At 54.5% G+C, this 13,571-nt stretch overlaps 2 protein-coding genes across 2 annotated transcripts in view; one reads left to right on the forward strand and one right to left on the reverse strand.

Moving 5' to 3' along the window:
- Positions 1-11,086, forward strand: POLG (DNA polymerase gamma, catalytic subunit). The gene is made up of 23 exons (XM_033070835.2): positions 1-95; positions 723-1,361; positions 1,647-1,842; positions 2,232-2,399; positions 2,618-2,764; positions 2,974-3,053; positions 3,466-3,648; positions 3,764-3,924; positions 4,137-4,260; positions 4,330-4,554; positions 4,690-4,807; positions 4,992-5,063; positions 5,172-5,288; positions 5,466-5,626; positions 5,717-5,770; positions 5,857-5,974; positions 6,413-6,548; positions 6,638-6,884; positions 6,964-7,086; positions 7,384-7,555; positions 7,816-8,024; positions 9,064-9,221; positions 10,290-11,086. Exons 2-23 carry the CDS (start codon positions 757-759, stop codon positions 10,349-10,351), a joined length of 3,636 nt encoding a protein of 1,211 aa, XP_032926726.1. The 5' UTR covers positions 1-95; positions 723-756; the 3' UTR covers positions 10,352-11,086.
- The window catches only part of FANCI (FA complementation group I), a 23,131-nt gene continuing 20,259 nt past the window's right edge, over positions 10,700-13,571 (reverse strand). The window contains exons 34-37 of the mRNA XM_033070834.1: positions 13,290-13,376; positions 12,145-12,240; positions 11,519-11,644; positions 10,700-10,782 (exon numbers count right to left, since the gene is read on the reverse strand). Of these exons, the coding sequence (XP_032926725.1) occupies positions 10,717-10,782; positions 11,519-11,644; positions 12,145-12,240; positions 13,290-13,376 (375 nt within the window). The 3' untranslated portion in view covers positions 10,700-10,716. The remainder of the gene's footprint in view (positions 10,783-11,518; positions 11,645-12,144; positions 12,241-13,289; positions 13,377-13,571) is intronic.

Consider the following 13,571-nt stretch of genomic DNA (forward strand, 5'->3'; position numbering starts at 1 on the left):
CGGGACGGGACGTCACCGCGGCCGGAAGCTCCCCCGCGCGCCGCGGTTTGGATCTGCCCGCGGGTCCAGGCCCCGGTGGCGCTTGCGGGGAGCAGGTGGGAATTGGGGGGAATTCGGGGGGAAAACGGGGAAAACATCTGTATGGGGGAAACATCTGCATGGGGGCACGGCTGTATGGGGGCGTGGCTGTATGGGGCATGGCTTTATGGGGGAAAACATCTGTATGGGGAAACGTGTGTATGGGGCACGGCTTTATGGGGGAAACATCTGTATGGGGAAACGTATGGGGGGCACGGCTGTATGGGGAAAACATCTGTATGGGGAAACGTATGGGGGCACGGCTGTATGGGGAAAACATCTGTATGGGGAAACGTATGGAGGCATGGCTGTATGGGGAAACATCTGTATGGGGTAAAATATCTATATGAGGGAACATTCATATGGAGGCACGGCTGGGGAGCACGACTGTATGGTGGAAAACGTCTCTATGGGGGAAACATCTGTATGAGCAAACATTTGTATGGGGCACGGCTTTATGGGGGAAACATCTGTATGGGGATACAGCTGTATGGGGGCACAGCTGTATGGGGGCACAGCTGTATGGGGGCACAGCTGTATGGGGGCACAGCTGTATGAGCAGTGCGTGGCTGTACAGAACAGTGTGTGCATGGTGGGGTGGTGGTCAGTGCTGAGCTCACCCCTGGCCTTTTCTCCCCCCGCAGCTCCAGCCCAGGCACACCCCGAGCAGGGGGGACGATGAGACGCGTGTCCTGGATGCGCCCGGTGAGGGGCTGCAGCCCCCAGCCCCGGCGATGCCCATCCAGCTCCTCGGCCAGCCGCCCGCTGCCGCAGGAGCCCAGCCCGGAGCCCAGCCCGGAGCCCAGCCCGGAGCCAGCCGCGGGCCAGCGGCGCATGAACCCCCTCAACATCCAGATGCTCTCCAGGAGCCTCCACGAGCAGATCTTCCGCGGAGCCCAGGTGCGCTACTCGGCGGAGAAGGTGCAGCAGAGCGTGCAGCACCTGCAGCGCCACGACCTGTGGGGCAAGGAGACCTCCACGCTGCCCGACGTGCACCTGCAGCTGCCCCGCATGTACGGGGACAACATCGACGAGCACTTTCGGCTGCTGGCGCAGAAGCAGAGCTTGCCCTACCTGGAGGCGGCCAACGAGCTGCTGCGCTGCGAGCTGCCCCCGCTGCCTGAGCAGTGGGCGTGGAAGCTGGGCTGGACCCGCTACGGCCCCCACGGGCAAGCGGAGCCTGTTGAGTTCCCCGAGGAGCGGGCGCTGGTGCTGGATGTGGAGGTGTGCGTGGCCGATGGCCACTGCCCGACGCTGGCCGTGGCGGTGTCCCCGCACGCCTGGTGAGATGCAGTGCCAGCAGCAACGCTGGGGTCACAGCAGGGCTGGGGGGACACGGTTTTGGGAGGATGGAGATGGTCCTGAGAGGAGCCTCTTCCTGCAATCCACTGTTGGATTGCAGGGAAGACACAACAAAGCCCCAGAGCGTGGCTCTGGGATGTGGGATGTGTGTCCTGCTTAGCAGGCACAGCAGTCGCTGGGGTTGGTAACCTCTCCCACAGGTGGGTCCTGCTCAGCACCCCATGGTGCTGTGGGTGCTTTGTGACAGCTGTGGGTGTCCCCTGCAGGTACTCGTGGTGCAGCAGGCGGCTGCTGGAGCAGCGTTACTCCTGGTCCAGCCACCTCACCCTGGCTGACCTCATTCCCATGGAGAGCCCAGCAGGTGCCAGCTGTGCCAGCAAACAGGACTGGACGGAGAGAGTGGTGGTGGGACACAACGTGGCCTTTGACCGGGCGTTCATCAAGGAGCAGTACCTTATCCAGGTAATCCACTGAGCCTTTGCCTCATACTGGCAGCTGCAGTTTCTCACCCAGATAATAATTTGGCTGTTGAGGGTTATTTCAACAGATGCTGTTCTGCACAGATACCCCAAGCTTGTGCTCACTTTGTCCTGCAGAGCAGGTTGAGGCTGGATCCCCTTAGAGGAAGATACTCTTGCACCCTGTAGGGCTGCTGGAGGCTGCAGGGTGGCAGCTGGGGATGTAGCAGGTGCCTCTGAGCAGCTGACAGCCTGCACTGGGGATGCTTTTGGCTCTCAAAAGGGGAGTGTGGGAGGCAAAGTTTCCTTTGGCAAAAGCAGCTTGAGCAGAGGACCTGCAGCTCCTCCAGCATATCCAAACCCTCTCTTTTGTGCCGCTGTGTTGTGTCCCAGGGCTCCAAGATGCGTTTCCTGGACACCATGAGCATGCACATGGCCATCTCTGGGCTGACTGGCTTCCAGCGCAGCCTCTGGATGGCTGCCAAGCACGGCAAGAGGAAGGGGCTGCAGCAGGTCAAGGAGCACATGAAGAGAACACGCAGCAAGGCAGAGGGGCCGGCGGTGAGTGAGGGAGCTGAGCTGTTGGCAGTGCTGTGGCTGGCAGGGGACTGTGTGCTCCTGTTTGCTCCTAGATTGGCAGAGTGGGAGTTTCACTGAGTGAAACTCTCCCAGCACATTTCAGATAAGGTGGCCTTGGTTGAAGCTGAAGCAGCAGCATCCTGATTGTGGCTGCAGCTGGTAATTCCTCCCACGCTGTCTGACCCCCCCATTGTCCACAGATCACCTCGTGGGACTGGGTGCACGTCAGCAGCATCAACAACCTGGCTGATGTGCACGCGCTCTACGTCGGGGGGGAGCCGCTGGAGAAGGAGGCACGGGAGATCTTTGTGAAGGGCACCATGGCTGACATCAGGAGTGACTTCCAGGTGCAGGAGGCCATCCCACCGTCCTGACAGGCAGCAGGAGCTGGAGAGGGGAGCGGGGTGGCAGTAGCTGCTGGGGTGGTTTCCATTTTGCTGCGGTTTCTTGCAGCATTGGGTGTGCACAGGCTCTGTGCTCCTGCAGCCCCGATGCCTTGCCCTGTGCTGGCAGAGGGGTGGCTGCTTTGCCTGCTCTCATCTGCTGCTGTCCCCAGGACCTGATGACATACTGTGCCCGTGATGTCCAGGCCACACACGAGGTGTTTCAAGAGCAGCTGCCACTGTTTATGCAGAGGTGAGAGCTGCCAGGTGCTGGCTGGTGTTGGCTCAAGGGGCTGTGGGCTTGGTGGGTAGTGAGGAGGGTCATGGTCCCTCTGAGCATAAAATGTAGCTCCTTAGGGTGTCCTGAACCTCTTTTCAGGAGGGACTTCAGACCCCTCCCATCTAGGTGAGCAGGAATAAAATCAGCACAGTGGCTGAGGGAGGTGAACAGGCTTCCCGAGGCAGTCTGGAGTGACACAGTTTTGGGGTTGTTGCACAAGGCAGGCAGAAGATACAAGGATCTTTATGGTTTAGTGGAAGAACATCAAGGGTTGTGTGAGACTGGGAAACTCTAGATGAAGACACACTCATATCTGTTGTAGTCTGGTGCTTCCAGAGCTGGTCCCCTCTGGCAGATACCTAATTCCTTGCTGCTTTGGGGTCAGGTGCCCCCACCCTGTCACATTTGCAGGGATGCTGGAGATGGGAGTGTCTTACCTGCCGGTCAATGGGAACTGGAAGAAGTACCTGGATGATGCTCAGGGTATTTACGAGGAGCTGCAGAAGGAGATGAAGAAGTCCCTGATGAACCTGGCCAACGATGCCTGCCAGCTGCTGCACGAGCACAGGTACCATGGGCTGGGGCTGCAGGAAGGAGCTCAGGCAGCAGGTGGTCCATGGGGGGCTGTGGGTGGGTGTGAGGGACAGGAGCAAAGCTGTGGTGTGACAATGGTGTGTCATCAGGTACAAGGATGACCCTTGGCTCTGGGATCTCGAATGGGACACACAGGAGTTTAAGCAAAAGAAGAATCCAGGGAAGAAGAAGAAGAAAGGCCAGGATGGCAACAGCCAAGTCTCCCCAGCAGCAATGAATGCAGAAGAGTCAGCACAGAAGTGGCAGGAGGGTGAGCACAGGCGATCCCTGGGGTGAGGGATGCTCCAGGGCTGCCTTCCCAGGGGTGCCCAGACAAAGGGACAAGGTTTGTTGATGCTGCAGGGTGACTCATTGGCCTACGTTCCATGCTGCTGCATGTGGTGGGGAGCTGGTTTGATGTTCCTGTCCCCAGAAGGGTGGCACAGAGGGCCCTTTGCAAGCCAGTTCTCCTTGCCCCACCAGACCCTGGTCCCCCCAGTGAGGAAGAGGAGCAGAAAGTCTCAGCGAGCCAGCTCTGTCTGGAGCGCCTGAAGGAGACAGTCACGCTGCAACCCAAGAGACTCCAGCACCTGCCAGGCCACCCAGGGTGAGTTGGGGACCCTGTGTGTCCCAGGGCCTTCCCTGCACTCTCTGATCTATCTCTGCTGCTCCCCAGCTGGTACCGCAAGCTGTGCCCACGGCTGGAGGAGGAGGGGTGGGTGCCTGGCCCCAGCCTCATCAGCCTGCAGATGAGGGTGACCCCGAAGCTGATGCGCCTGGCCTGGGACGGCTTCCCCCTCCATTACTCAGAAAAACATGGCTGGGGGTACCTGGTGCCAGGACGGCAGGACAATTTGCCAGCAGCTGTTACAGAGACTGATGGCCCCTCCTGCCCACACAGGTGAGAGGGAGGTCATGGGGTGCTGGGCTGGAGGTGTTTGGGAGCTCCCTGGCACCCTGGCACTCTGCCCAGGTGCTGCCCCAGAGCCTTTGGGTTCTGTTCTGGGTGCATCAGCTGCGTCCTCTCCTCTGCCAGGGTGATTGAAAACCTGTACAGGCAGCACTGCCTGGAGAAGGGCAAGGAGCAGCCCGTGAGGCTGGAGGCAGCTGTAGAGGACGAGCTGGTGATGGACAGCAGCACGATGTGGCAGAAGGTGAAGGAAGGGATGGAGGGTTCCCTGATGGGAGGGAGGTGTGGGGCTGTGCTTCTTCCTGTGTGCATTCAGTAACCAGCCCTGTGTGCAGCTCCAGGGGCTGCAAGTAAGAAATTCCCTTTAATAAGGGTTACTGGAGGATTGGTGTTTGATCTGGTTTCCCCATGGTCCCTCTCTGCTGCAGATGGAGGAACTGAGCCGGATTGAGGTGGATCCAGAGGAGAAAATGAGCAAAGCAGACAAGAGCCTGGTGCAGGTAAGGAGGGTTTCCTGTGGAATGGCGTGGTGGTCTCTCTTTCCTTGATTTCCCCCTCCTGCCATGCCTGAAAATGTTCTTGGCGTTGTCTCACTTTGCTGGTCACAGGAGGAGATGGAAGAGCTGAAGTGTGCAGAGAGGAACCAGCCCTCATTCCACCATGGCAATGGTCCCTACAATGATGTCAACATCCCTGGGTGCTGGTTCTTCAAGCTGCCTCACAAGGCAAGCTGGGGCTTCTGGGGCTTTTCCTGTCCCCACAGTGCTGCTGGGACCCACATCTCATCCCATGGGGTTGGGTGGGGGAAATCCATCTCTCTAGCTGGGAGAGGAGGATACACAGAGCTTTGATGATGTGGAATGGTGGCTTGCTGAGCCCTGACACCTCTTTTGCTGCTAAAGGATGGGAATGATAACAACGTGGGAAGCCCTTTTGCCAAGGATTTCCTGCCCCAGATGGAGGACGGCACCCTGCGGGCTGCTGTGGGCCGCACCCATGGGACAAGAGCCCTGGAGATTAACAAAATGATCTCGTTTTGGAGGAATGCTCACAAGCGGATCAGGTGAGCAGCTGCTTTCATGGTGACACTCCTGTGGGGAGTTTGTGTGGATGCATGGGGGCTCAGCATCTCACCTGCCATGTGTCCCCTCAGTTCCCAGATGGTGGTGTGGCTGAAGAAGGGGGAGCTGCCTCGTGTGGTGACCAAGTACGGTACCCAAATCTGGACTGTTCCCTTTGCCCCACACCAGCAGGGCTCTTGCAGGGTGATGCTCATCCTTGCCTCTGTCCCAGGCATCCTGACTATAACGAGGAGGACGATTACGGAGCCATCCTGCCGCAGGTGGTGACTGCAGGCACTGTCACCCGGCGGGCAGTGGAGCCCACCTGGCTGACAGCCAGCAACGCCCGGGTATGGCCATGCTTGGATCCTTGTGGGACTGTTTTGGGGCTCCCTCTGTGTCTTGCACTGATGGGAGCTGCTTGGCTTGGAATAGAGTTGGATATGGATGTGGAATTTGGGGTAACAGGGCTAGAGCTGGGTTTCTCTTGCTGATGTTCTTTCATGGGGGAGAAAGGAAGGAGTGGGCAGAGGCTCTGGAGCTTCAGGATGTGGAAAAGGGGAAGAAAACACCAACGTACCAGTTTCTGTTTTTTCTCAAGCTCCCCTTCTTCTGTGCTGGAGTAACCAACTGTAATGTTCCACATGGGTTAAACCTGGTTTTGACACTGAGAGCAAAACTTAGGGGCACAGGGAATGCTGTGCCAGCACTCTGGCTGTGGGAGGAAGGCTGCTCCTGTGCCATGGAGGAGGAGAGGGATGTGCTCACCTGAGCATCGTGTCCTGCAGGCTGACCGGGTGGGCAGTGAGCTGAAAGCCATGGTCCAGGTGCCACCTGGCTACTCCCTGGTGGGAGCAGACGTGGATTCCCAGGAGCTGTGGATCGCTGCTGTGCTCGGCGAGGCGCAGTTCGCTGGCATGCACGGTGAGCCGGGGTTGTGCCACGGGGGAGAGGCTTTGCTGAATCCTCATCCTGATCCCATTTGGTGTCCAACCTCTGCTCCCCTCCCGCAGGCTGCACAGCTTTTGGCTGGATGACTCTGCAGGGCAAGAAGAGCAACGCCACGGACCTGCACAGCAAGACAGCTGCCACCGTGGGCATCAGCCGGGAGCACGCCAAGGTCTTCAACTACGGGCGCATCTACGGGGCGGGGCTGCCCTTCGCCGAGCGGCTGCTGATGCAGTTCAACCACCGGCTCACGCAGCAGCAGGCGCGGGAGAAGGCCCAGCAGATGTACGCCGTCACCAAGGGCATCCGCAGGTGGGTGCTGCCCGGGGACGGTGCCCACAGGGCTGGTGGCAGTGTTCATGGCAGCTGGGTTACTCGCTGTGCCCTGCAGGTTTCATCTCTCTGAGGAGGGCGAGTGGCTGGTGACGAAGCTGGACCTGGCTGTGGACAGGGCGGAGGATGGATCGGTGTCGGGCCAGGACGTCCAGCGGCTCCAGAGAGAAACCATGAAAAAGTGAGATGGTCTGACCCTGCACATCTGTCCATTGGGATGTGAGGCAGAGAGGGCTGCAGCCTCATGGGCAGTGGGCAGAGGAGGGAGGTGGGGCTGCACAGTCTTGGTCTGCCCTTCCTGCTCCTCCAGGGCCAAGGAGTTTTGATTTGGGGGCTGTCAGCCTCACCCACTTTCCCAGTGAAGAGTCAACAGGGTTTCATCCCGCTACCCCAAAACAGGAGAGAGTGTTTGAAGGTCTCAAATGGGGACCTGCAGCCCCCTCCCACTCTTCCAGCAAACCTCCCCTCTGCCCCACAGGTCCCGGCAGAGGAAGAAGTGGAATTTGGTGGAGCAGAGAGTGTGGGCTGGAGGCACTGAGTCCGAGATGTTCAACAAGCTGGAAAGCATTGCCTTGTCCCCCTCCCCACAGACCCCAGTGCTGGGCTGTCACATCAGCAGGGCCCTGGAGCCTGCCGTGGTCCAGGGGGAGGTAAGGATACTGCTCTGGGCTGCTGAGATTTTGGCCTTGCTTATGTATTCAAAAATGAGTACCTGATGTTCAGCCCCTCTTAGATTGCTGGAGGCCCACTAGGCTCTTGTAGCCATTCAGGAAACCCCTCGGTGCCTTTATTTCCAGGCCATCAGGAAAACCCAGCCACCCTGAGTTAACAGATTTATCCCAGAAGCTGTCCTGTACAGGTACCATGCCCTTTCCTGCTGTGCTCTCTTACTGTCCATCTCTTTCAACAGTTTGTGACCAGCAGAGTGAACTGGGTGGTGCAGAGCTCAGCTGTTGACTACCTGCACCTCATGTTGGTTGCCATGAAATGGCTGTTTGAGGAGTTTGACATCAAAGGGCGCTTCTGCATCAGCATCCACGACGAGGTGCGGTACCTGGTCCAGCACCAGGATCGCTACCGGGCAGCCCTGGCCCTGCAGATCACCAACCTCCTCACAAGGTGAGATGTGATGCTCTGGTGTCTCCTGGGGAGGAGCAGCAGTGACTCTGGAGTGGGACAGGCAAGCCCCAGGGGCTGGGTTGGCTTTGCTTGCAGCAAGCTCATGCAGAGCAGTTTTCTTCTGTTCAGGGCAAGTTAGCAGCACTGGAGGCTTCAGTTCCTTCATGTGTGACTCAGGTGGCTGTAAATGGACCTCAGCTTTGATTCCCAGGGATAATGTGCTGGCAAAAGGGAGATACCATCAGCTTTTGGCCCTGCAGGGATGGGGCCAGTCACTGGCTCTGCTGGGATGCCACTACATTGCTTTTTGCTCCCTTCAGGTCTGCAGCTGTAACATGGCAGCAGCCTTTGGGCTTGGTTGAGGAACCTGAAACTGTCCCATCCCTTCTCCCCTGCTGCCTTCAAAGGACAGCAAGGGGCATGGCTCATCTCTGCTGTGAGCATCAGCACTGTCACCCCTCCCACAGCATGGGGTGTTCCTGCTGCTTCCCCGCCCCAGGCAAAACTAAGCTCAGCCTAGAAAGCTCCTGACTCCAAGGGCTCCTATTGATCCAGCTCTGGCACAGCCAGCTTTGCCAAATCCCCCTCCCAGCACCGTGGGGAATTTGGTTACACAGGAGCTGGCCAAGGTGAGCTGTTTCTCCTGTGTGGAGGCAGGAATGCCACGAACAGCCTTTCTGCAGCCACAGCAGGGATGGGCACCCTGATGTTCCTGCTTTTGTGCTGGCTCCTGTGAGCACAGGGCTTCCTGCTGGGAAAATCCTGCATCTGCTCTGCCTGCCAGGGAGGATTAGCCAGCAGTGAGGGGCTGGATTCTTCCCTTTTCCCGAGGAGGCTCCATTACTGTTCCTCCCATACCCACTTCAGCAATACTTGATGCTCCTGCTATCCAGGACATAGAAAGTCCCACACCTGTGGGTGCATAACACCCTGTGAGGGGTGGCTGGCCAGTGTTTGGTAAATGTGGCTGATTGGAACTGGGTGTGACAAGGCCAAGGGTGATGTCCAGCACCCTCCCACCTGTTTGCTTGTTCTCCAGGTGCATGTTTGCCTACAAACTGGGCCTCCAGGATCTGCCACAGTCAGTGGCTTTCTTCAGTGCAGTGGATATTGACCAGTGCTTAAGGAAAGAGGTGACCATGAACTGTGTGACGCCATCAAATCCCATGGGGATGGAGAAGTACGGCATTCCTCAAGGTGAGCAGTGTCCATGCAAGCTGTCCCCTGTAATCTCTGCACAAGCCTTCCCAGCTTAAGGAGAGCACTTGGCCTAAGTTGTGATTCCCCAAGGACTCCTTGTTCAGCTGAGGCACCTCATGAGCCCCTTAGTTCCTGACACATCATCTGACTTACACTGTGCTGCAGCCTGTCCCTTTCCTCAGTCCTTGAGCAGTTAGTGCTGCTGCTTTCCAAATGGTTGTGACAGTGATGAGCCAGGCCTGGCTCTGTTCTCCCATGCTTTGTGCCCCTTGGAGGAGCCATCCTGTGCACTTTTAACGCAAACCAAATTTAATTTCTTCTTCTCTGAAAGGAAGCACCTCAACAACCTTGTTTATTTTACACTGCAGACCCAAACCTTTCCATCTTTCATTCCTTTCCCTCCTTCCCTGCACAACTCTGTTCAGAAAACTGCTCTGGCATTAATGGGTGCTTCCTCAGCAGTCCCAAGGCCTCAAGTCATCCCTATTTGCACTCAATGTAACCCTCCAATTGCTGCAAGCAAACATTTAACTCATGGCTGGGAAAGCAGCTCCTCCTCATTGTGCAGCAGCTCCTTCCCAGATAAGGGAAGAAACTGCCCTCAGATTTGTTCTCTCAGTCACTGCACACATCAGATGCTCCGCCCTTAAGTAACCTTTATTAGGACTCTTACTTAAAGGGTGCTTTCAGAAACTGGATTTGTGCTCTGTAGGCAAAAAGGGCACTTTTCACCAAGAACAAGGTAAATTAAACAAGTGCATCACAATCAGGGTCAGCAAAAACATAACAGCAAAACCGTGCAAAACCAGCCTGTGCAGAGACTGTGGCCCCTCACTGCTCAGGAGCTGCACACAGCAGCTTCAAATCCAAGGCAGAACAGCTCATGTTCCCAGCTCCCTGCTGGTGCTGGTTTCTGCATTCTCACCACCACCCAAAACAGAAGTTTGAATAAATGCAGGGTTTCTGTGCTAGATGCTCTGACCTAAAGCAAACTCCAACCATCACTCTGTTACATTGCACAATCTGAGTGTACTGCAGGGAACTGACTGTCCCCTTGTCTTCCAGGGGAAGCACTGGATATATATCAGATAATTGAAATAACCAAAGGCTCGCTGGAGAAGCAATGATGACACCAAAGTGCCAGGACAATTGTCCAGACTACATGCCAAAGCCTTCCTGTCCTTTCAGAAGCAGATCTTTTGGCAGGGACTGATCCCAGTCGCTCCCTTTCCCTTTTGCTGTAAGAAGGGATGTTCCTGGGGAAGATTTTGTAGCAGCACATGCAATCAGCAGAGGCACTTCTGATGGCAGCAGCCAGCTGTAAAACCTGAGACGGGGGCCAGAGTCGCTCCCATGGACACCAAGGAAGAAGGCATAAGTATTTGGCAAGAGAAGCAATAAACCATCATCTCCACATCTGCAGGCTCTGAGACCAAGGCAAGTCCACCATGGAAAAGGCACTGTGAGAGAAGGCAGTGGCAGCAGCCCCAGTTTATTTTTTTCTCTGTCTCTTCTTTTTGGGTTCCTGGTTCTCATCTGTCTGCTCCGCTGTGCTGCTCTGGAGAGGGGAGGAAGAGAGCAGCAGTAGAGTGTGATTGGTTTTGTGTGAGTAGTCTAGGGAATGTTTACCTAGAGCAAGAAGCCAGCTGTGCAGAACAAGATTTAGCTCTTTTTTTTTCTCACTAACAAAATGACCTGAGTATGGGATTCCTGTCAGCCACTGAGACTTTCCCCATGGACCACCTGCTCTCCAGTTCATGCTGGAACTCAAACCACAGAGCAGGGACTTTGTCCTGGGTTTTGGCTTGTTGAAACACTCAGGAAAATATGGACAGAAGCACCAATAAAAACCTGGACAATCAGCAGAGTGATTTGTTTATTTTTCTTAGCCAGCACACTGCACTGCCTTCACCAGCACTGTGTAGTAGAGATGTGTCTGAGGAGAATGATGCCTTGCAGAATTTCCCCTGGTGGGTCTTTACTGGAACTGGCATACAAAACCACTTTGCATCATGCTGCAAAGGTCTGATCCTGCCCAACAGTTTCACTTCCCCAAAACCAGGGACACAGAGCTGGTGCATGAAAATAAAGGCTGCTTGAGGCAGAGGGCTGGAGTGTAGGGGGTGCTCTGAGAGAAACTGTTCACTCCTTCCTGTCAGCTTAGTATTAAAGTGAGAGCTAACCCAGGGAAGACAAGCTGTTCTAACCTCACACATTCCTGCACAACTCACAAATACAGCTGGCTTCTAAAGAGAAGGAAAGCTATCAGTAAAAGCAGCTAAATGAGTTCTGACCTGGTCGTTGTGTGGCTCATTCTCAGCATCCTCTGAGTTCTGCTCCTGCAGGGCGCTGTCCAGCACGGACGCGTTGATGCGGAAATCCCGGGAGGTGCTCAGCTTCATGTACTGCATCAGGTTCACCTGCAGCAACCAGGGGAAGCCAGGCAGGGAAAACATTAAGCCATGAGCATCTTAAGTTTAGTTTTGTACCCTGCCTAGTCCTTTGCACAGCACTGGGAGAAAGTCCATCACAGTAATAATGCAGGATTGAAGCACAGAGTGCCCATGTGCAGTCCAGGGGCCCATTTACATTTTCCTAAAAGACAAGTGATTGCATGTAGGACCTGGCTGTACATTTCATGATACAGACTGGGAGAGAGTGAGGAAAGCTGGCATGAGACATGCATGCTCCTGCTTCACCAGGAACCACAGGTCAAAGGCAGGGCTGATGTTGGAATGGGCTGGTATCAATGTGGCAACAATTCAGCAGTGTTGGGCTAGGAATATGGGCAAGGGCTGAAAGGTCCTTACACATTCCTAATTTGAGCATTAATAGAGACTTCAACAGCAGCCCTCCACCATGCCATTGATCCCACTGTTCCATCAGGTTCAGGTCACAGAAGATCTCTGCTTTACATTACCTTTGACTTCTTGGAGAGATGGATAAGGAACTTCTCATATTGCTCAATTGCAAAAATCAGGTTTGGGATTGGCTTGGTCTCCCGAAGCACCTTGGCCTGAAATGTGAGAGGAGTGAGATGGGTTAGATTTGGAAGGGCACAATGTCACTGTAGCATGACATGAAAAGCACAACATTCCCAGTTTAGAAAAGAGTCTTCAGTAGCCTTGCTCTGCACCAGTCCTGCCCCACCCAGCAAGCCTTGCCAGCTTTGTCACTAGTTTTAAATGGACTCCCAGGATGGTTCTGCAGTGAGGCTCTCCTGTGCATGGTTTTGTGCTCTGCCTGCAGTCCACAGCCCTGATATTCCTGTCAGCAGCTCCTCTGCTCCAGCTCTCCCAAGGCATCACAAGCACGGGGCCATCCAAGCAAAGAGCACCCTGACGTTTCATTGTTGTCCTGCTTATTTACCACCACTGGTGTTCATTCCCCATGGTGACAGAGTGGTAAAGGACATGCAGCATTTCAGCCCATTTCCATACACTCAGGGAAGAGCTAAGAAGATCATACTTGTGGCTTTTTTAAACCCTTAACATCACAGGAATGTCTGGGACAGCTGACGAGACGGAGAAAATGCTGTCTGAGAGCACAAACAAAGGACATCAAGGACCAGGAACCTGCCAGTCTGCTCAATTGCTCCCAAACAAATAATCTACTAATTTTCAACTGCTTTACTTTAGTGGAACACATTCCTTCCTTCATCTTTAAATGTACTAATAAAATTAAGAAACACTTAAAGAGGATCCAATATCAATAATCAAGTTTCAATAAATTAGCCCGTATCTGTAATTTCATAGCTTACCTCAAACTGTAAGAATATCAGACAAGGCAGACTATCCAGATTGACCTTTGCTTCATGTCCATGAGATTTTAAGCTATATTTAATGAAGATGGTTTTTTTGTTGTGTTTTTTCTTTTGTTGTTGTATTTTGTTTGTGCTTTTTTAGCATTTTCTCTGTAGTTACAGTAGATTAAATTTGATTTTTACTTAAAGGCCCAAATGACAAATTGTCTGGTGATGTGTAAGAAGCCACCAGGTACCACAAGCCTCGAGGTATATGATCCTGCAACTACAGCCCATGGTCTAATGGAGTGAGTCAGTCTTACCATTACTGTGGAGACTGCAGCAGCTTCACTGTCTTTCTTCTTCTTTTTCTTCTCTTCTACAAAGCTTAAGCTCTCACTGTGAATGTTCTGAAGGAGGATGCCAAAAGATGTGTCATTAGAGGGTAAGCAGGGAAGAAAGGCCAGCCAAGAAAGGCCAGAGAAGTCCTTGCTCTAGCCAGCTAACAGCATTACCAGCTAGGTAACAGAAAGGTACTGATATAAGGGTGGAATTAGGTGTGAGCTCAAAAAAAAAACCCAAGAAAGAAACTAATGTAATTTATA

Source organism: Catharus ustulatus, chromosome 12 (assembly GCF_009819885.2).
Source record: "Catharus ustulatus isolate bCatUst1 chromosome 12, bCatUst1.pri.v2, whole genome shotgun sequence".
Taxonomy (NCBI): Eukaryota; Metazoa; Chordata; class Aves; order Passeriformes; family Turdidae; genus Catharus; species Catharus ustulatus.